The following is a 22,807-nucleotide window of genomic DNA, read 5'->3' on the forward strand; positions in this document are numbered from 1 at the left end:
GAATAACCCACTTTATCGAAGGGGAGTTGTGATCTACTGCAAGCTATGGCTGGAAGCTAACATTAAATGTACTTAATATTCATTATAACAAAAGTTTAACTTCCAAAATATTTGATAGGCTAGTCACAAAGCAACAATGTTTTTCCAATATTTGAACAGTCCCTAAATTCAGACATAGGCTAGCCTACACTTTGCAGTAGGTTCCTAATCTTGAATTGCCTAGGGTGTGGAATATTTAGTTTGGACTGACTGACTACAGTCTCAGAGCTATTCTTATATTTAAATTTCCACAGAAGTTATTCTTGCATACCAGCCTACTGAAATTCAATTATGATACTTCACTGAACATGCCTTAGATAGAAAGTATCCTAGATTAAGCTGAGCATGGGGACTGTTGAGCACCTACCTGCCATCTCACACCCTCATGTGCGATTCAATTCATGGGCTACAAGCACCAATATTTGGAATTTCATTGAAAAGAAAAAATCTTGATACGATCCAACACGATAAGTTACTGTACTTTTCACAGTCTTTACTATTTTTTCAAAACAAAATAATGATGACAACGATGATATCTAATAGAAATGATGCAGTATAGCCCTTCTATATTAGGCTGTGTCTCTATCTACTGTTTTCCCTTTTCTGGCGATAATGGTATTGATCACAGACAAGAAGTATTATCATACCTCTTGTCTGTGGTATTGATCGTGAATGTGACTGCCAATATTCGCGACCGTGACATCTTTTACTTGAGACAAATTTGATGGGTTTTTGAGGGATATATTGAACAAAACTGATACACATTATGTGCATTCTGCTTATCAAAATGGTATATCAGAAATATCTTAGATATTTCTGATGGCTGAGGGTATTAAGATGAAAACTTTCAGGGTATGCTCAGAGGGATGCTCGAAAGCGATAGAACGGCAGCCAGCTCCTTCCTCACCTGTCTCATTTGGATGCTCTTCCCAATTTTGAGTAAAATTCGGCAAAACAAAGTATTGCGCTCAAAATAGTAAAAAGTTCTAATACCTATGCCTCCAGGGATGTTAATCCCCGCACAGACCCCGGGACAAGGGTTGTAAATTATAAAACTGACCCATTGCTTATAGTAAAAGGGGGATTGATTGATTGTGGGTGTGTCTGAAAAATCTAAGGGTTTTAATATAAGACTCCAGGGATTGTTGAGGGGAACGCTGAGCTGAGCCACAAGACATTGCGTTTATCTAGGCTAGAAATAAGAGGAATCTGCAATATCTTAGGAACAGATAAGTTATTAACCTGAAACTTTCGGGACCACTATTATTGCTACTACTAATACGACTGCAGCTGTGACTGGTTGCAACTATGACTGTGACTAATCGTGATTCCGACTGCGACAACATGCAAACGTGAATTTTCCGACTGTGAACGCAACTAATTGTAACTGCGACTACTTTCAACTGTGGCTACTTTGAGAAAATTTCAAAGGGCATAATGAAAAATATCAAACACACTTTGGGCATGCTGATTGTCAAAAGGGCATTTTAGCAATAACTCAGGAAAGGCTGAGTAAATTCACATAAAAGTTTAAAGACAAGTTGAACAGTGCTTGGAATGGCAAGGGGCCCCCTTATTTTTTTTTTTGTAAGTCCCCTCTCTAAACAGCGTTCGAAGTTATAATACGCACACTTGATTCAAAATAGTCAAAAGTTCTAATGTACTATGCTTCTGGTAATGCCAAGCCGCCCAGGGAAATGGTTTTATATGATGCAATTTGCCTATTGTTCACACTGACGATTAATAATTTAGAAAAAGGAGGGAAATGTTTGATCCTGGGTATGTCGGAAAAAGGCAAAGGGTATTGAGGTGAAAATTTATGGAATGTGGTGAGGGGTTTCTAGCTAAATAAAATGGCACTATGTGCATCCCTGTTGTCAAAAGGGTTATTTACAATATTTTGGAAGGACCTAATGACATTAACTTGAAACTTTCAGGACCACTAATGCTACTGCTACTATAAATGTAACTGCAACTACTTGTGACGGCGACTATGGCTGCTTGCAAGTTAGACTACCTGTGACTTTGACCACGACTACTTGTAACTGGGACTGTTACTACTTACGACTATCACTAGTTGCGGCTGTGACTATTTATGGCTGCTAATACTTGTGATTGTGACTACTTACCACTGTGACAACCCACAACGGCGAGTGCAAGTTATTGTGACCACAGATGCAGCAACTCAATTGCTACGGCGGCTGTTTGACCCTATAAACACTACTATTAGCACTGCTAATAATACTGTGTTTGCAACAGTCACTGCATATACCAGTGCAAGTTCTTTAATTATAGTGCTTTTATTGATAGCAACTGACTGCAACACGAAGTCGCCTGAGGCCAAAACAGCTACGCACGCTCCTACTCCATCCGAATCTATTCAACGCCCCCCTCTTTAAACCTTGTCAAAAAGGTTCAATCTTCCTTAAATCTTTCCTTAAGACATCCTCCCACCCTCTTTCGAGAACTACCTTCTTTTCATTTGGCCCTAAATGGTTGAACAACAAGGACAATCTTTGGCAATTTGTCATCCTTTATCAGCAGAATGTATCTTAGTCATGTCAACCTTTCTCTCATTGTAGCCCTCGAAAGCAGGATTGAACCATATTTTTCGAGCATCTTACTGTTTGAAATACGGTCAGTCAGACGGCTACCCAAAACAATCCGTCAATCATTTCATTGGAAATCATCTAGAAAATCCTCCTCCATCTTTCGGAGCCCAGGTTTCAGAAACAGACTTGACCATTGTCATCGCTGTACCTACCAATATTTTAACCTTAGTTGACAGACTCATCATCCTGTTTGGTTTTTTCTTTTAACTAAAAAAAACCCCAGGACCTTGGCTATTCTACTTTTAAAATCTTCACTGCATCTACCGTCTTAACCAATGATAAAATATATCAAGTGAAGATGTTTGCCTGATGAATCTTTTCGTTATCCAAGATAGCCCCTTGGCCATCCCTTGTTCAAATTTTTAGCGACTTGTCCTTCTTAGCATTAATTTTCAAACATATTCTTGCTCTCTGATTTCTCAAAACCTCAAAAAATTCATTCATTTTGCTAATTTGTTATCTAAGATGCTCAAATCATAAACGTAATCTAAGTCTAGGAAAGTTTTACTTCACCATTTGATGCAGTGTTCTCCCATAGCATTTTCTGTGCTCCAAGCCTCCTAAGGACAAAGTCCATCAAAATGATCCAAATGAAAGGGATAGAACACAAACTTGCTGAACTCTAGGTTCAATACAAAACCAGTGACTAGCCGCAATCCCTACCCTAGTCACAGCAATGCTATTCTCGTACGCAGTTCTAGTCACTTTATTATATTTATCTTATATACCAAACAAAGAATGGACTTTCACTCAAGTTCTTATACTAGATGAATCAAGCGCTTGTTACAAATCTATAAAACTGAGCATTAAATGCGTCTGACGACTCAGGTACATCTTAATTATTAATCTGAGAGTGAAAATTTGATCGACACATCCTGTCTTCTTTTTAAGACTCCACTGTTCTTTCTTTAAAACTAAGTAATTCGCTTCTCTCAGAAACCAAGCTAATGTCTCTATAATTATTACATCACACTTACTTTTCTTATAGAGAGGTTTAAATAAAGTTGTCCCAAAATCGCTAAGTACTTCCCTTTTTCTAGAATCGTTTTTACAATCTTAATAAAATATAAGTTCAAAATAGGGATAAAATCCTTTTTTATAGAGAGTGTATAGAAAATTCACAAAAAATACCAGATATTTCGGTCACATATACAGTGACCGTCATCAGTAGTAAAACTAAACTAAAACAATTTAAAACAAAAGTTTATATACGAAATCAAATTTAAACAACATATTGTTTAAATCTCTACTTCTTTTCAAAGCAAAGGCGGAAGCTAGCCTCTTTGACATTCTTGGATTCGGTTCATTAGCGTTCAATGATATAACATTTTGACAAAGGTCAACTACATTGAGTGAATTGAACTTTACTCTGTAAGATTTTAATAAATTATCATAGATAGAGTTCAGCCCATATTCACCTGTATCCCGATTCAAAGCAATATTCTTGAATATTGCAAGCAAGATTTTCTTTATTTCAAGAGTTTCACGAAAATTTTGCTTTAAACCCCGATACTTAGAAATCAAAGAGACATTCTCGAACAAAATAAACTGGTCTGGAAAATTGAAAATATGTTCTGAAAGGGCTGAAGTAAAATCTTCAGACTTAGAACCTTGCTTTAAAGCCGAAGAAATAGAATCTTCATGCTGTAATAATCTCATTTCCAAACTCTGGTTAGTACGTCCCACATATGAGCTTCCGCAAGTACATGGGATTTGATAAACCCCACTTTGTTGCCCCAATGAAGTTAGATCCTTCCCAGAATATAGAAAACTACCCAAAATATTATTACTCTTTAAAGCTACCCTTAGACCATTGCTTTGTAAAATTCTTTTAAGTTTTTCACTAAGCCCGGGTACATATGGCAAGGAACAAAAACATCCTTCTCCCGAGTTGTCTCCAAGACTTCCTTAGAAGTCTCTAGAAACCTTTTTCTTCTTTTTGAAAAAGTCTGGTTAATTAGCCAAAGGAAGTTTAAAGGAAGTTTCCCATTCTCTTCCAATGCAACAGTAAACTTTAAATCCCCTCCCCCCAAACAATTAAGATGTTCCAAAAATCCTTTTAATTCTTCCACCCCATAATCCCATACTGCAATAATGTCATGAATTAAAAGGATTTTTGGAACATATTAATTGTTTGGAGGGGTGGGGGGGGGGGGGGGGTTTAAAGTTTACTCTTGAATTAAAAGAGAAAAGAAAACTTCCTTTTCTTGATGTTCTTCTTTTGAAAAATGAAAATAGTCTGGATTTTAAAATTTACAGAAAACCGACAAAGAAAAATAGACTTTTGTCTTATAGTTCCGCTCACACTCGCGAAGTAAAAATTGGTTTGATCATCTCTTTAACTGATCGAATATTTAGTATTTGCTCTCCAAAATTTGTTGAGTAGGAGTTGTCTTTTCTAAGGAAAATACTAATAAGCAACACGTATCCAGAATGGTTAATTAACCAGACTTTTTCAAAAAGAAGAAAAAGATTTCTAGAGATTTCTAAGGAAGTCTTGGAGACAACTCGGGAGAAGGATGTTTTTTGTTCCTTACCATATGTACCCGGGCTAAGTGAAAAACTTTAAAGAATTTTACAAAGCAATGGTCTAAGGGTAGCCTTAAAAAGTAATAATACTTTGGGTAGTTTTCTAAATTCTGGGAAGGATCTAACTTCCCTGGAGCAACAAAGTGGGGTTTATCAGATCCCATGTACTTGCGGAAGCTCATATGTCGGACGTACTAACCAGAGTTTGGAAATGAGATTATTACAACATAAAGATTCTATTTCTTTAGCTTTAAATCAAGATTCTAAGTCTGAAGATTTTATTTCAGCCCTTTCAGAACATGTTTTTGATTTTCCAGACCATTTTATTTTGTTCGAGAATGTCTCCTTGATTTCTAGGGATCGGGGTTTAAAGCAAAACTTTCGTGAAACTCTTGAAATAAAGAAAATCTTATTCAAGAATATTGCTTTGAATCGGGATACAGGTGAATATGGGCTGTGCTCTATCTATGATAATTTATTAAAATCTGACAGAATAAAGTTCAATTCAGCCAATGTAGTTGACCTTTGCCCAAATGTTATATCATTGAACGCTAATGAACCGAATCCAAGAAGATCAAAGAGGCTAGCTTCCGCCTTTACTTTGAAAAGAATCAGAGATATAAACAATATATGGTTTTATGAGTTCGTTTAAAAGCTTTTATTTCCAATTTTTTTAGTTTAGTTTTATTACTGATGTTGGTCACTGTACATTTGACCAAAAAATCTGGTATTTTTTGTGAATTTTTTATGCACTGTCTATTAAAAAGGATCTTACCCCTATTTTGAATTTTTATTTTATCGTCATGGAAAGGCAGTGTGGTCTCCAAAACTATCTAATACAATCTTAATAATTCATTCCTAATTTCACAACCACCATATTTAAAAACCTATTTGCCACACTATCAGCACTGGGATTCTATTATTATTCAATTCATTTTGCACTGTTACTAATTCTTATTCACAAAATAAATCTTGCTTCACTTCCAAAGTGTAACAAGCTTTTTCAATCTTTTCTATATCTATTCCTATAACTTAAGCACGATTTAGCACGTTTTCAAAATATTCTGCTCATCTCTCTTTCCTTAACACTAATAGTGGTCCAGTTCCTATCTTTACCTGGGATTAATTAAAAAAAAACTTTCCGAAAAATAAGCATTTCAAAGAAAAGTAAAGGCCAATTTAAACTTAAGCTCAGCTGATACAAATACCTGTTAAAATTCAAACTCAAAACGACCAGAAATTACTGTTAAAAATAAATGAAACACGTTCATTCCGTTGTATCTGCTCATTTTTAACCCGTTTATTTTTAAGTTCGTTTTCTGTTCGTTTAGGGTTTCATTTATTCGTCTTAATTTTTTTTCCCCATGAGTGTCACTATTGATTACTTAGGGGCAGATCTTGACATCAAAAAGCTTGCCAGTCTATGGATGCCACGTCCGGTATACCGTTCTACTGGCAAATTTTTCATCAAATTGGTTGCTTAGGTGGCCACAGTACGGACAGAGCCCCACCCATTTGAGGTCCATTGAGTCGAAAATATGAGTTATTGTTGCGTTGGTTTAGATTTCGTGTTATTATGGCGTTACTTTCCAGTTTCTGTGGGACGACCCCTAAAAAGGCAACTTTTCCTCTTCGGCGATTTTTAAAGTTTTTTTTTTTCAAAAACCAAAGGTCAATGATCGGATCACATTTTTTCACTGTCCTCAGATTGAGGAAAAATCCTATCCGATCATTGAACTTTGATAAGACCTGGCTTTGGCTAGCAGACGGTCGAACAATGAATTTGAGTCAAGATTCAGCGTCTTGGCTTCAATGCCTGCAAAATTTTACAGAAGTCTTGACAACTTCACCCTACCTTGGCTGCTTTTGAGCTTGGGTGTTCTTATGCTTATATTCCCTTTTATAGAACCACACCGAAGAAACAAACGACATCGACCCAGTTTCAACAGAGGGTGAGCCAACACCGTCAAATACTGTGATACCTTCCATACCAGTGGAGCCAGTAGCTGACGAATCTATATCGTATCCCAGCCAAACTGGAAGTGGTAACTCTGACGCGAAGCTAGTTGATGATGAACCACCTGTGCCAGTAAGCGTGTCCATATCATAATCTGTACCACCGAATTCGATACTAGCTTTGAAATTAAATTCATGACGTCACATCCGTTCCAGCTGACACCACCTCAAGTAGAAAAGCCTACCTATGACTTGGCTTCGATTTACTACCAAAAACTTACCACCGGTTCCGTATCACAATCCTGGATTACTCCTGAAACTAGAGAAATGAGACTGAAATCAAGTCTTTACCTGCACATGCAACACTTTTTGCAACGGAAAGTCGCAGCTTGTTTCTAAGTTTGCCAATTTTAGGCATTCCCATGAGAAAGTTCAGGCACATGAAAAGTCGTAAAATCATATCCCTGCAGCTGAAGCAGAAAACTGCCGAGACATTGGATGGTAAATAAACAGCGCTTTTTTGAGGTCATTAGGCTGCTGGGGAGACAAATATTACCTTTTTGAGCACACGGCGTTCCGGAGAGACTTGAGCTTCTAATAAAGCCGGGGATAAAACACGGAAAATTCTTCAAGGCCATACTTTTGCACTCGAAATATGACGTCCCTCTTAAGGAATCAGAGGCAACGCTATAGCGCTGCCTATAGTAAAGGCCGTACGGCTCCAACGTTTTATTATTTATTTATTATTTTTTTTCCCAGAGGCATTTCATATGAAAGGAGTCGTCACATTAACTTCGGAGGGGGCTCATTCGATTGGAAATCGAGAGTTTTGGCGCCCTTTTTAAGAGTCAAGAATGATCTGAAGGCATCCAGCCCCCCGAGAACTTTTTTTCCCAAATACATCCGATAAAAATTTTGAGATAGCCATTTTGTTAAAAATAGTTCAAAGATCATATAACAAAAACTCCGGTGTCGACACAACCAACCAGGGCCAAGAGCAGGTGTTTTAGGTTATTCCCCGGGGGCAAATATGGGTCTTATAGAAGGGATGTTTGCAGGGTCATCCCGAGACTCATTTCATTGGAGGGGCGACCTTCGTAAATTTTACCAAATTGCCACCTGATTTAATGCTGAATTTTCTGCAGAAATCAAGAATTTTTCTAAATTTTGGGCAATTTTGCAAAATTTTTACCAAATACCAAAAATATTGGAGGGGCGACGCGACCCTCCCCGCCCCCCCCCCCCCTCGGGACGCCCCTGGATGCTTGTATAAACTTCAGAAAGGGCTCATTTGATTCGAAATTAAAAGTTCTAGTCCAATTTTTAAGAATCAAAAGAGATCAGAGGACAACTACCTTACCTCACACGCCCTCTTTTCCCCAAATGCATCAGATGAAAATTTTTAGATAGATATTTTGTTAAAAATTGTTTAAAGGTCAGATAACAAAACTCCGATGACGACACAACTGCCCAGGGCCCTGGGGCAGGCGTTGTAAGTTATGCCTCGGGCGCACATAAGGTTCTATGCTAGGGGTGCTCGTTTAAAATTCAGAGAGGGCTCATTTGATTGGAAATTGAAAGTCCTATTTCACTTTTTAAGAGTCAAAAGTGATCGAAGGGCAGCTAGCATCCTCCCCCCCTCTCATGCCCTTTTTCACCAAATATATCAGATACAAATATTGAGGTAGCCATTTTATTAAAAATAGTTCAGAGATCATATAAAAAAAACTCCGGGGTCGGCGAAACTGCCTAGGGCCCGGGGGCAGGTGTTGTAAGTTATACCATGGGAGCAACTATGGCTCTTTTGGAAGGGATGCTCGTATAACTTCAGAGAGTGCTCGTTGGATTGGAAATTAAAAGTTCTAGTTCACTTTTTCAGAGTCAAAAGAGATCGGGGGGCAACCAACTACCCCCCAACCCACGCCCTTTTCTCCTCAAATTCATTTGATTAAAATTTTGAGATAGAAATTTTGTTAAAAATAGTTCAAAGATGATATAAGAAAATACACCAGGACCGACAAAACTCCCAGGGCCTTGGGGCAAACTTTGTAAGTTATGCCCTGGATGCAAATATGGTTCTTATAGAAGGTATGCTCGTATAAACTTCAGAGAGGGCTCATTTGATTGGAAATTAAAAGTTCTGGTTCACTTTTTCAGAGTCAAAAGAGATTATAGGGCAACTAGCCCCCCACACGCCCTTTTCCCCCAAATTCATCAAATGAAAATTTTGAGGTGGCCATTTTATTAAAATAGTTCAAAGATCATATAAGAAAAATGCCAGGATCAACGCAACCTCCCAGGGGCAGGTGCTGTAAGTTATACCCTGTGGTCAAATATGGTTCTTATAGAAGGCATACTCATATAAACTTCAGAGAGGGCTCATTTGATTGGAAATTAAAAGTTCTAGTTCACTTTTTCAGAGTCAAAAGAGATTGTAGGACAAATAGCCCCCGACATGCCCTTTTCCCCCAAATATATCAAATGAAAATTTTGAGAGAGCCATTTCTTTAAACAAAACTCTGATGTCGACACAAGCAACTAGGGCCCGGGAGCAGGTGTCGTAAGCAATATCCTCGGGGCTTATAATGTTCTTATGGAAGGGATGCTCGTATAAACTACACAGAAGGCTCATTTGATTGGGAATTGAAAGCTCTAGTGCACTCTTTAAGAGTCAAAACTGATCGGAGGGGAGATAGCCGTCTCCGCCCTTTTTTCCCCAAATCCAGCAGATAAATTTTTTTAGATAGACATTTTTTTAATAGTTCAAGTCTGATAACAAAACTCCAGTGTCGACACAGCCCCCAGGGCCCGGGGGTAGTTGTTGTAATTTATGCCCTGGGGGCATATATGGTTCTTGTGGAAGGGATGCTCGTAAAAATTTTAGAGAAAGCTCATTTGATTGAATATTAAAAGTTGTAGTTCACTTTTTCAGATGCAAAAGTGATCGGAGGGAAACTAGCCCCCCCCCCACGCCCTTTTTTCCTAAATACATCCGATAAAAATTTTGAGGTAGCCATTATGTTCAAAATTGTTCATAGATCATAAAACAAAACTACGGTGTTGACACAACTCCCCAGGGTCCAGGGGCAGGCTTGTAAGTTATGCCCTGGGGCCAAATATGGTTCTTATAGAAGGGATGATTGAATAAACTTCAGAGAGGGCTCAGTTGATTGGAAATTAAAAGTTCTAGTTTACTTTTTGAGAGTCAAAAGAGATCGTGGACAACTATCCCCCTGCCACACGCCCTCTTTTCCCCAAATGTATAAAATAAAATAATATTTTTTAGATTAACATTTTGACAAAAATAGTTCAAAAGTCAGATAAAAAAACTCCGATGATGACACAACTGCCCAGGGCTCTGGGACAGGCGTTGTAAGTTATGCCCTGGGGGCATTTAAGGTTCTCGTCTAAACTTCAGAGAGGGCTTATTTGATTTGACATTGAAAGTTCTGTTTCTCTTTTTAAGAGTCAAAAGACATCGAAAGGCAGCTAGCACCAGAGCCTGGGCCTCGGGACAGGCGTTGCAAGTTATACCCTGTGGCATATATAGTTCTTATGGAAGAGAAACTCGTATAAACTTCAGAGAGGGCTCATTTGATTGAAAATTGAAAGTTATAGCTCCCTCAGTGGCGCCAATTCACGAAAATGTAGGGGGGGGGGGCAACGATTTTTTTTCGATTTTTTTTTATTAAGATGCAAAAAAAGAACAACATTTAGCAAACATACCTAAAACAGGGGGTAGCGGCGAGGTCGCTGCTTGGCAAAATCGTCGACTAATCTAGCCAAATCCATTTTCTTTACCTCCTCTTTTTCAACGGCCATTATCATGAGATCACTGAGTCTGTCGTTTCCCATCGTCGATCGCAGATACTCTTTCACACGCCCTAATGCCGAGAAGAATCGTTTATTACTGGCAGTGGTCACAGGGAAAGTAGCAACTAGCTTCATCAGTTTTAGCACTGCAGAATAGGCAACTGGGAGGTCGGATAAGATTTCGATAGCTCGAAGAAGATCCATTTTTGAAATATCACCTTTTGACAGCTGCAGCTTTGCAAGAGAAAGCTGGGATTCTATGGCATGGTCATCGACACCGAGAATCTCTTGATAATGACACATAACTCTTTCCACTTTCGAAAGTTCGAGAAAATTGGAACTATTGCAATTTGATTGGCAAAAAATTGGCATTTTCTGTCAGTGTAACTGCGTCATTTTGGTACTGATGACTGCGATAGTGACCATATTGAAGCTGTAACTTGGCCTTCAGCTTTTCGTCGCCTTTAGACATTTCCTCCATCAATTCACCCAAATTACCCCGGTTTGCAGATGTTTCTGATTCGTCATGACCCCTCAAAGCAAGACCCTGGCGGCCAAGAAAGCAAATAGCGCGAAAAATTTACTTCACATGATCTCTATTTTCCTGAACCTCTTGAGATCTGGATGGAATTAAGGCATTCGCTATAGATTTCGACGCATCAGTACTCATTATCTTAAATTCCGTCCATGCTGACATACAAGGCCTATGTCTTTCAGAACCATCATGTTGCTTTAATAGAGCTGAACTGTCTTTCCACTTGCAAAATCCTGACTCAATGAAAGCCCTTTTTCCAGCAGTTTCTCCAGCCCCTAGAGTCCCCATAGAAAAATAGCGACAAGCAAAACAAAACACGGAATTCAAGTTTTTTGAGTATTCAATCAATTCATAAGTCTTATAGTAATGTGTACTGAATTTCCTTTCATTAGAAGTGGAAGCTGGATATCTCTCAAGAATAGGTTGAGCTGGTTTGTCGTGACGTGTCCTAGAGATATCTGAGAGAGTTTTTTGACTGCTACTGTAACCTGCAAGGGGTTCAGCGATGCAGACCGAACTTTCATGTTGATCTGAGCCATTTATTGTTCCGCTTGTTTCCGAAATTCTGTCACAGGTGGTGGAATTTATCTCAACTAACCCGAGACTTTGGGCGCTGACACTATTGCCAGTTTCTTGCACTAAAGTTTCTTCATTTTTCTTCCGCATTTTCGCTTTTGTTGTTGTCGCTTTTTACTCATAGTTAAACGAGTAGTAGACAAGGACTCCACTCAGACACGGCAAGAGAAGAACTGAAGAAACACGTAGAAACTCACTTAGAAAATCACTCCCATACTCCACGGTGAAACTTTCCCGCTTAGAAACCCCATAAACCAATCACTTACATTTCCCGTTCACGACAGTCCCATACACTCCTCTGGAACTAGTTATCCCATAAACTATTCAGTGTCGTCAAGAATCTGCTGACCAAAACTCCCTTGAAAGCCTAGAACACATTTCCTTTCGTTGCTACTAAAAAAGGCAATATACAACACTCATAGTTTACAACTAATTCGTCTCAAGAACAATAACGAAACGGGTACTGACCACATGAAGCTTAGTTTTGAATGAACCCTCCTCGGAAATAAAATAGTGTAGACGCGCTCGCTCTTAGACATTTCAAAACAAGATTATATAATTAGGGCACCAGTTTGTTGGTCGTATTTACTGGACCAGTTGCTGGTTTAATATAGCACATAGATAAAATAGAAACTACCTGTGAAATATAAATAAGAAGGTAATTTTCAAAGGCTAGGGGGGGGGGCATGGCCCCCCCTGCCCCCCCTAATTAGCGCCCCTGAGCTCACTTATAAGGATTCAAAAGTGATCGAAGGGCAATTAGCCTCCCCCCCCCGCCCTTTTCCCCAAATCCATCCTATAAAAATTTTCAGATTGCCATTTTGTTAAAAATAGCTAAAAAATCAGATAATTAAAACTCCAAGGTTGACACAAACCGAAGAGCTTGGGGGCAAGTGCTTTAAATTATGCCCCAGGGTATATGAGGTTTCTCTGTAAGGAGAGGTCGTATAAACTTCAGAATTTGATTATTTGATTTGACTCACAAAAAGGAACAAGGTCGACAACATCTTCTGAACCAGCATTTATCAGTTCAGCAGTGACACCGTCTGGCTCCGGAGCTTTGCCTCGCTTTAGGGATTCTATGGCCGCTTTGTTCTCGCTTCTAAGTGGAGGTGGAGAGGGGCCTCAATCTATAATTGGGAAGGAGTTTAGGAGATTTGGGTTGGTCATTACTTCAGGGTTCAGTGTCTCCTCAAAGTATTTCTTCCATCGTTCGAGCTTCATATGGGCATCATTGATGTCGTTCCATTGCTTTTATAGGATTACGGGCGTTGGGGGATCTTTTTTGGAGGATAGCGCGCTAACTGTTTTGAAGAGCTTGTGACTGTTGCCTTTCTTTAACTGGGTTTCACAGTCCTTGCACTTTTTGGCAATATTAATGCAGAGTGCCTTCCTGATTTCACGCTCAACTTTCCGTTTGAGATGTTTGTAGGTATCCCGGCTGCTTCGTTCGGATTTGCTGTTATGTAGGCGTTTCTGGTAACATAATAGAACTATTTCTTCAGTGATTAAAGGCTCTTCATCTTTGGTTTCTCTATCAAGGATGTCGCTTGCAGTCTCGAGGATTGCAGATGTAGCATGTTCAGCCAAGCGATCGATCTCTTCGGGAGTTGCGAGTGGAGTAGGTGTACTCAGGATTTCACGGAATTTTGGAGACAGGTTAGAGTTGTATGTGGCTTTTTTGGTGGGGTCTTGAAGAGTTCCGTTCGAAATATTGGGATTTTTTGGTTTTTGGGAGACGTTTTAACCTCAGCTTGAGTTTGAACATCAGGAGTGTGTGGTCCGAGTCAAAATCTCCACCGGGAATGAGACACTGGGTATTACAGATGACTTCCAATGTTTGCATATCAGGACGTAGTCGATCATATTTTCGGTGACTCCATCAGGGGATCTCCATGTTACCTTTCGGTGATGTCTGTGCTTAAAGGTGGTATTGGCAATGTAGAGTTCATTCTCCCTGCAGAAGTCAATAAGCCATTCTCTCCTTGCATTAAGACGGTCATGCTCGTGTGGGACCAAGATATCTTTTCGACTAGTATGGAAACTGCCAACTATCGCATTAAAGTCACCCAACATGATAAGTATATCATTTTTGGGGATCTTGCCTGGGCCACTTTGTAGCTGGAAGTAGAATTGGTCGCACTCCTCTTCACTTCAGGCTGAATCCAGGTCATATATCTGGACGACTGAGAGATTTTGATGGGTCCTTTCAGGCGGATTGTCGCTATTTTTTCCAATACAGGAGTGAAGGTCATTAATGACCTTTTGCTATCCGGAGAAAATAAGAAGCCGAAACCCTGACGATAAACACCATCAGTACGTCCCGACAGTAGGAAAGTGGTTTCAAGAATGTTTTCATCTCCGATTTGAGGAAGATGCGTCTCAGACATACCGAATATATCCGACTTGTATCTATCAATCTCTTTCAACACCAGATCAATCTTGCCAGGTTTAGCTAAAGTCCGGGTATTTAGTATACCAATTTTGAGAGTTTTTTCGCCAATACTAAATCTCATACCGTCTGAGAGTCGTCCTAGGCCTATGATGGTCGTCGGCTTCCCCGTACGCGGTAGCAAATCCATCATCATCATTATCATTCATTATTAGCATCAAATCACAAAGGTGGTCGGTTTCCCCGAACGCGGTAGCACTTCTATTTTGATCTTTTGAGCCTGTGTTCATATTCTAAAAAGGTATGGTTTCTCGGCTTATTCATTGACGGCAGCAAGCCACTCCTCTCTGTCAACTTGCAGAGGTCTTTGCCCCAATCTGTATCATCTACCCTTTCTCAGTTTTCGTCGTGGAGAGGTTCCTCCCTCTATGGTATCCTGCAGCACCACACAGTTTAACCTATTGCTGGTTGAAGATTGCAACTAGTGGGACGTGTCCACACGCCGGTGGGCCCTGCTCAGTGTGCGTCAGAGGGGCCTTCTTCCTCCTTGCTCTGTATTTATGACCCCCAGGCGAGGGTACCCCAGTTTCAATTTGGAACCCCCAGGGGCTAGGCCCCCCCTTGGTTCACGCCTCCCTTTATGGAGGTACTTTACATATCTGTAGGACGTTCCCCTAACTTCCACCTGGGGACGCACTGAGTGGCCAGGGCAGGGTCCCTACTAAGAAGGTACTCAGAATTGTTGGCATTAGCAACGGGAAACAAACTCTCGGAAACAAACAAGATCAAGAAAGCAAGGATAGATTCAAGCAACTGAAAAGCCAAATCGAGAAGTAAACTCGCCAGGCACTTAAAGACATGACAACCAAAATGTGTCAACAGTGTGAAGAAAACTTCCAAAGAGGTAACTCACACCTTATGTTCAAACGTGCCGGTAGTCCTAGAATATCGTGAGAGGGCTCATTCGAATGGAAATTAAAAGTTCTAGTACCCTTTTTATGTGACAAAAAAAAATTGGAGGGCAACTTGGACCCTCCCACGCTCATTTTTTTTCCTGAAGTCACCCAGTCAAAACTTTGAGAAAGGCATTTTGTTCAGCATAGTCGAAAATCTAATTAATATGTCTTTGAGGATGACTTAATTCCCCACTATTCCCAGGGGAAGGGCTGCAAGCTATAAGCTTTGCCCATTGTTTACATATAGTATTGGTTATTGGGAAGTATACATGCGTTTTCAGGAGAAATTTTTTCTTATTCGGGGCCGGGGTCAGAGTAGGGGTTACGGGGAGGATCTTTCAATGGAGGATATTTCCTTGGGGGAAGGGACATTTCTATGAAGGGGTGCCAGATTTTCCAGCATTATTTAAGAAACGATCAGAAATTAAATAAAAGGCAAGTTTTTTTCAACTGAAAGTAAGAAGCAACATTAAAACTTAAAAAGAACAGAAATTATTACGTACGTGAGGGGGTTCGCCTCCTAGTCAATACCTCACCCTTACGCTAAAGTTTTTTTTAGTACTTTCAAAAGAGCTATATATTCTAATTAACCGGTCTTTGTCATTCAGGGGTTTGTGATTTGAACAAAATTCGAACTTTAGCGTATAGAGCGAGGTAATGACTAGGGAGCGAACTCCCTAATATACGTAATAAAAACATACGAATATAGAAAATTCGTTACGTAAGTTAATTCGTAAGTTACGTCAGAACAAAATTTCGAGAAAGCCAATTAGCCAAAAAAAGGAAAATTAATATGCGAATTTTGTTTTAATTATTCATGTATGGTGAGCCAAAATCAAAGCTGCATTAATTCAAAAATGTTCAGAAACTAACTGTCCCCTCCTCAACGCCTCGCTCTTTACGCTAAACTTTGACTCTGTCTCACAACTTTATTTTTTAAAACAATAAGAACTTTATCGTAAAGAGCGAGGTGTTGAGGAGGGGACAGCTCCTTTCATATACGAAATAATTTCTGTTCATTTTAAGTTTTAATGTTGCTCCTTACTTTCAGTTAAAAAAACTAGGTTTTTTTAGTTAATTCAATTTAAGCATTACTTGCTTTAAGATTGATTTATTCATTTATATTATTACTTGTTTGTTTTTTTGCTATCATTGTTTATTTGATTTCTGTTCATTTTGGGTTTCATTTATTCTCTAACAGTAATTTCTGGTCATTTTGAGTTTGAATTTTAACAGGTATTTGTATCTGCTCATCTTAAGGTTAAAATGGCCTTTACTTTTCTTTGAAAAACTTCTTTTTCGGAAAGTTTTTTAATTAATAATTGGAAAAAGCTATAGATGATATCAGAAAAAGAAAATTCGACCATGAATGCGAGCGGGAAATCCGGAGACGCAGCTAAGGGTCGTAGCTCAATCGTCACTTTTCTTTCTCAGACAACGCTCCAGAAAGTGATAAGGAGCATTTTGAAAAAAATGGGGAGAGCTATAGTGAACAAAATCGGTGAAAAAAGATACAGCATCCAAATAGACACAACTCAGGACGCTGGGGTTGAGGACCAGGCTTCTATTGTATTAAGCTACGTAAAAGACGAACGGCTCTTTGCTGCCACACCTGTCCAAATCTCTTGCGGTATGGGTATGGACGAACTTTTACATGTCAATTACGAAGAGCATGGACTTGAGTACGAAAAGAAAGCTGGTGAATCGTTTGATAGTGCTTCTAACATGAGGGGCAAATTTAACAGAGTTCTTTCTCACATCGAAAACCTCATTCCAGATTTGGTTTATATCTGGTGCCACAGCCTTGTTATAAACCTTTGCGTAGTTGATTGTTGCACTGCAACAGAGGTGAGAAATTTGCGCCATGAACAGAATTTCATGTTTATTTGCTGAGTCATAAAAACGAATGGGCCTTTGGCGACAACAAGTACAGAACACAAGAGAAGGACAGTCAAAGTTAAAAAAGTTACAGAAAATCCGGGAGACTCTTTGATGGTCAAAAGAAAAGTTACTTATTGGAATGTTTTCAGGTGACGATTGCATGTACTTAGATGCAATGCAAGTTTTGTCCTCAGTGGAATACAGCAGTTCTTTCGACTCAAAAACTGAATCTGAAGCCGACTCACTACTGAGTAAGCTTACGGAGTACAAACCATTCCTAACCGCTCACTTATTTCTTGATGTATTTGAAGTCATTGGCCCTATTTCAGGATATCTCCAGACAAAACGATTGGACTTTTTGACGGCCTGGAACATTGTTGATAAAGCAAAAAAAGAATATAGAGTGCATTTTCTTTCAAAAGCGTCAAAAAAACGCCTCCAAGTTCGTCTCAGGCCTTCTAGGGGTCATTTCACTCGACCTTGCAATTATCACCGAGCTATCAGCTTGTCGTGTAGCTAAGAAAAAATACATGCCGGGAGAAACAGCAAAATGCTCTCGACCTGAAGATCCGGAAAAGTGATTCGAGCCGAAGTGTTCAGGGTAGTAATTAACAAAATGGCAACTAGCCTGAAAGAAAGTTTTTCCGACAACAAACAGCTTATTTCCGATGTATATGTCTTGAAGTTCACCACGTTCAGCCTTGTATGTCAAGGTGAAATTCCAGAGCCGGTTCTTCGAAAGGTTGCAGAGATGGCGAAGGTTTCTCATGACGATATTAAGTCCGAGTAGAAAAAGCTTCACCTCAGTTTACGACGAAATTATTAGGACAGGTCGTAAAAATAGCCGGGATTGTTCTCGTGCAGAATATGAGGATGGACTTGAACTTGGAGCCGAATGTGGAGAGGCTGATGTGCGAGATTCAACTTCCTGCAGTTTGTGCAGCAACTGCATAATTGGCGTGTAGCGGTAGCTATTAAGGCTCAATCTGTCCTCATCAGCTTTAATATCACTTTTTTCTTTTAGTCTAGTTATTTTGTTTTGTATCTGATCGAAATATATATTTTGTGTTCTGATGGAAAGTCGAAAACTCGATGCTGTTACACATCCTTCTGAAAAGGACAAATGCCGTGAATGTTCGTTGGCCAGAATTTTCATGATGTAGAACGAAAGCTGAAAATTTTATACAGCTGAAAATACGATGCCACTTTTCCTTTCTGTGAAAACCAGGCCAACAAAAAGTTCAACCAAAAATCAGGGAAACTTGGCACACAAAATGATTAGCAATATCTTTCTTCTTCCTACTGTAAGCCTAGTTCTTACTTAGCGGGTAGTACTAACTTGCCTTGTGGTGTAGGAGATAACATAAGATATTTTATTTTATTTAAAAAAAATCGCTATCACAAGCCCACAAAGGTCCGAATTCGGACTTTGGAGTCGACAATATAAATGGTTACACTAAAAATGCAAAGAACAACAACAAAATAGAGAAAACCATAATGAACAATAATTTAAAAGTCAATAATTAAAACTGTTAAAAGTCAATTAAAAAATTAAAAAGATAAAAACTGGTCAAACTAAACTTGGAGCGAGACATAAATGCATTTAAATTAAAAGGGATACTAACAAAATGTCAATAATTCAACTACAATAAATCAACAAAAGAGTTAAAAACAATAAAAACTGGTCAAAAAAAACAAGGGGGGGCAAGCAAATGAGTGCAAGAACCTGGGCAGTACCATCAACTAATAAACAAAAAAGAGGGGGGGGGAAGAAACTATTGAGATATTTTATTTATTTTTTCTGTAACGAAGAGGATAAAAGTTCTTTCGTATCTGGAAGTAACGCAGCGAATGGGGGACAAAGCAGGGATGGACTCAGAAACAGGTCGAGGCGGCCGTAATCTGGATGGTGAGTGACGTTTGGGAAAAATACTTGCCGTCCGAGGGTTTGTTATGATATTTTTTGCAAAACGGAGGCACAACGAAACCCTCCTTTGCTCCAGGGTTTTCAGACTAGCTCTTTTTAGGAGCAGAGAGTATGGCACCTTGCCTTCTTTGAAAATTATTCGCAAGGGCCTTTTTTGAATTGATTCGATTTTTTCCGATTCTTCGTGAGAGATACCAGGGTGCCAAACTGGACAAGCATATTCTAGATGCGGGCGGACAAAAGACGTGTAAATTCTTAAGGAGTGGGAAGGGGGGACGCTGAATTTATTTAGGAGCTTAAGGAGGGCGATAGACACATGAGCTCTATGGATGATGTCTTTAACGTGGATATCCCATTTTAAATTGGAAGAAATTGTGACGCCAAGTAGTTTAAATGAGGACACATAAATTTCAGGAGGGATAGGATTAAGAAAATAGGGCGAGGATTTGAGGAAACAAATGGGCATTATCATGGACTTAGAGGCGTTTACTGTCATGTCTAAGTCTAAGGCCTCGTCTCCAATTTCATTGAGGATACTCATAGGGTCACATATTAAATTTCTGAAGCAAGTTTCAACAACCCTTAGGTCATCAACAAATTTCCATCGGTCAGGAAATTCCTTTGCGAGGCTGTTGCTCATTACTGAAAAAAGGAGGGGACCTAGGAGAGTACCTTGGGGTATGCCGTTGTGGACAGGGAGAGGATTTGAATAATGGTTTTGGTATTTGACAACTTGCGATCTATTTGTTAAGAAGGAGGCAACTAATTTCACCAGTAAGGGATCAATATTGAACTCGTTGACAAGTTTATCAATTAAAATATTGTGGTTAACAAGGTCGAATGCTTTCTGAAGGTCAATGGAAATTAAATTTAGCCAGGAATTAGGCTTTTCAAGGGTTTTCCCGATGTGATCAATAAGAGAAACGAGGTAATGGGAAGTAGAGGTGGATTTTAGGTTCCCACATTGTTTCAAGTCAGTAAGAGGTAGGATTTTTTCCTTTAGCCAATCTGCAAGTAATCCTTCGTAAAGTTTCGAGAAAATAGGAGTAAGAGTTATAGGCCGAACGCCTTCAAAACCAGGCTTTCCGTTTTTCTGTTTCAAAGGGGTTATGAAACCCTGTTTCCAAATTGTAGGAATTTGCCCAGACTCGGTAATTTTCTTAAACAGGAAAGACAAGGGCTTAGACAAGAAATCACCGAAGGCACTAATAAGAGGAAAGGGGATATCCGAAGGACAAATACTTTTCTTTCTTAGTTTTTGAATTCCTCTTTCTATCTCAGACGGGGAAACAGTGGGTAAAGAAGGGGAAAGGGCTCCTGATGGTAATTGGTCGGACAGTGGTGGAAGGCTCTGGACAATGGAAGCGAGGAATTTATTGAGATTATTGGCAGTAATATCAGGGGACTCGGGTAGATTGAAGTTAAGCTGTTCAAACCTCCTGCCACATAGCTTTTTAACCTCAGAATAACAGTTTTTTGGTTTATTAGTGAACAATACTTCGACCTTATTTTTGTAGTACGATCGTGCCAATTTGCGAATTTCTCTTTTAATTGATTTTCTTAGTTTATTGGCTTCATCTTGTTTACCATTTTTGAAAAGCTTCAATTTGGTTCTAATTAATGTTTTTATAGTTTGGATAATAAAGGGTTCATCGCTGGAGCACTTTTAAATTTTTTTTTCAGGGAAACAAATTTGATATTTGTCAATTAGCTTTTTGTGGAACAAAGCCATTTTCTCATCAAGATTTTTTAAACTGTAAACATCGCACCAATCTTCAGTATTAAGCCACATACCAAAAGAAAGAAGACCAGAATTTTGAAGAGGGTGATAACTGCCATAAGTTATTGAGAAAGAATGCTTAAAAATTGAGGAGGGGGATAAAAGAATCGAAAGATGATAACTCCGACCTAATTGAGGCAAAGCTGAGGGAGGGTTGTAAAAATTATACATATTAGTTAAAATAACATCAAGAGAGGTATTTCCCCGAGTCGTTGGTATTTTATCAATTTGGTTAAATTTAAGTGATGAACAAAAATAATCCAATTTAAGGTCATTTTCATCGCCAACGAAAAATAGACCAGCATTGGGGTATTTAGAAATAACAAAATCAGCACTTGTCTGCAATTGCTGGATGAATTTACGTTTTGACTCGATATTTTGATATGGGGAGTAATAGAAAACAGCTATTGCAATAATATTAAATGGACGAGGAAGAACTTTTGGTCTAATACTTAGTCACAGGATTTCATCATACTCGGATAAACTAGGGACTCGAATCAGCTTTGGGTAAAGGTTACTCTTAGTAAAGAACAAAACACCGCCACCTTTTATTCCAAGTGGGTGGTCTAAAGGACGGAGTTTAATAAACTCCGTATAATTTGTCAGGCGCAGAGACCCTGGGTCATGGGACTGTACTTCCGTAATAGCTATAATATCGATTAGATTTGATTCTGAAAGCATCTCGAGCTCGGTAAGCTTTTCAAAATTAAGACTTTCAGAATTAGTAACTAAAAGTTTAGGAAAAACAAACCGATTGGGGAATCTCGACAGGGATACTTGGTGTGTTCGAGAATTTCCTGGGTGGGGTTTCAAATTAACATTATGATGCTGCGGAGAATTAGGGTAAGAGAAGGATTTACCTTGGGAATTTGGAGGTGGAAGGAAGGGCGAGGATACAGACGAAGCATGATGAGGAAGGTGTGACTTGTTTTCAGTTGTCGGGAAGTGCGAACAATTAGGATTTAATACAAATCAACTAATAAATGCAAACGGCCACAGACCTGAGTCAAACTGGTAGGGTGGGGAAGCGGAATAAAATGACTAGGCTAGAGGTGGGGTTTTGTGGAGACACGGTCATAAGTAGTTGAATCGGGAGGGTTTTTGGTGGGGAGGAAAGGAGGAGATGGGAAGGTAAGAAGGTGCTGGGAAATGGAAGTGGGGTGGGAACTTTCTGGGAGGAGGGAGGTCGGATTTGCTTTGGCAAATGACGGATGGAGGCCAGAACCAGTCAACAGCATCTTGGGCACATGGAACGGGTAGGGTATACAAGGGGGCTTGTGACTGGGAGGGATATGAGTAAGAGGGGATTGTGGGAGGGTTTTGGTGCAGTAACGTCTGTGATGATGGTTTGACTGGTCGTGAGTAAAATTTCGGGTTGGAGGGGCGTTTTGGGTAGAGGATGCCTGGGGCATGTTGCTTTTTAGAGGATAGGGAGGTAGGTAATGAGGAGTAATTAATGAGGGAGGAATGGAGTCCGTAGTGCTGCCTAAAAAAAGGGGCTTTCCAGTGTTGAATCCTTGACTGGTAACAGCTGGGACTGCCCAAGTTTGTGCACTTGTTTTTTGTTTGCAGCTTGATTTATTTTGTAAAAAAGAAGGGGGGACATAAATATGCAGGCTATCACACCCAAAACAACAGCCACTTGATGCTAACTTACATAAAGGAACATGGTCAAAATTTCACTTTGTTTTAGTACACTTGCCAGTGAGGTAAAAACGACATAAGTGCAATAACTTTTGGTCGCACTTGTTATATAAAAATCGAGAACAAACTCTTGGACTAGCTTCATTTTGTTTTTTGAAGTTACGGGT

At 39.3% G+C, this 22,807-nt stretch overlaps 1 protein-coding gene across 1 annotated transcript in view; it reads right to left on the bottom strand.

Annotated features, from left to right (window-relative positions):
- Positions 1-540, bottom strand: part of tws (protein phosphatase 2 regulatory subunit tws) — a 65,361-nt gene extending 64,821 nt beyond the window's left edge. The window contains exon 1 of the mRNA XM_089093635.1: positions 407-540. Coding sequence (XP_088949761.1) covers positions 407-413 — 7 coding nt within the window. The 5' untranslated portion in view covers positions 414-540. The remainder of the gene's footprint in view (positions 1-406) is intronic.
- Positions 541-22,807: the final 22,267 nt, after the last annotated feature.

This window comes from Artemia sp. Qi Xiang Cuo, chromosome 8, assembly GCF_049724085.1.
Source record: "Artemia sp. Qi Xiang Cuo chromosome 8, ASM4972408v1, whole genome shotgun sequence".
Classification (NCBI taxonomy): Eukaryota; Metazoa; Arthropoda; class Branchiopoda; order Anostraca; family Artemiidae; genus Artemia; species Artemia sp. Qi Xiang Cuo.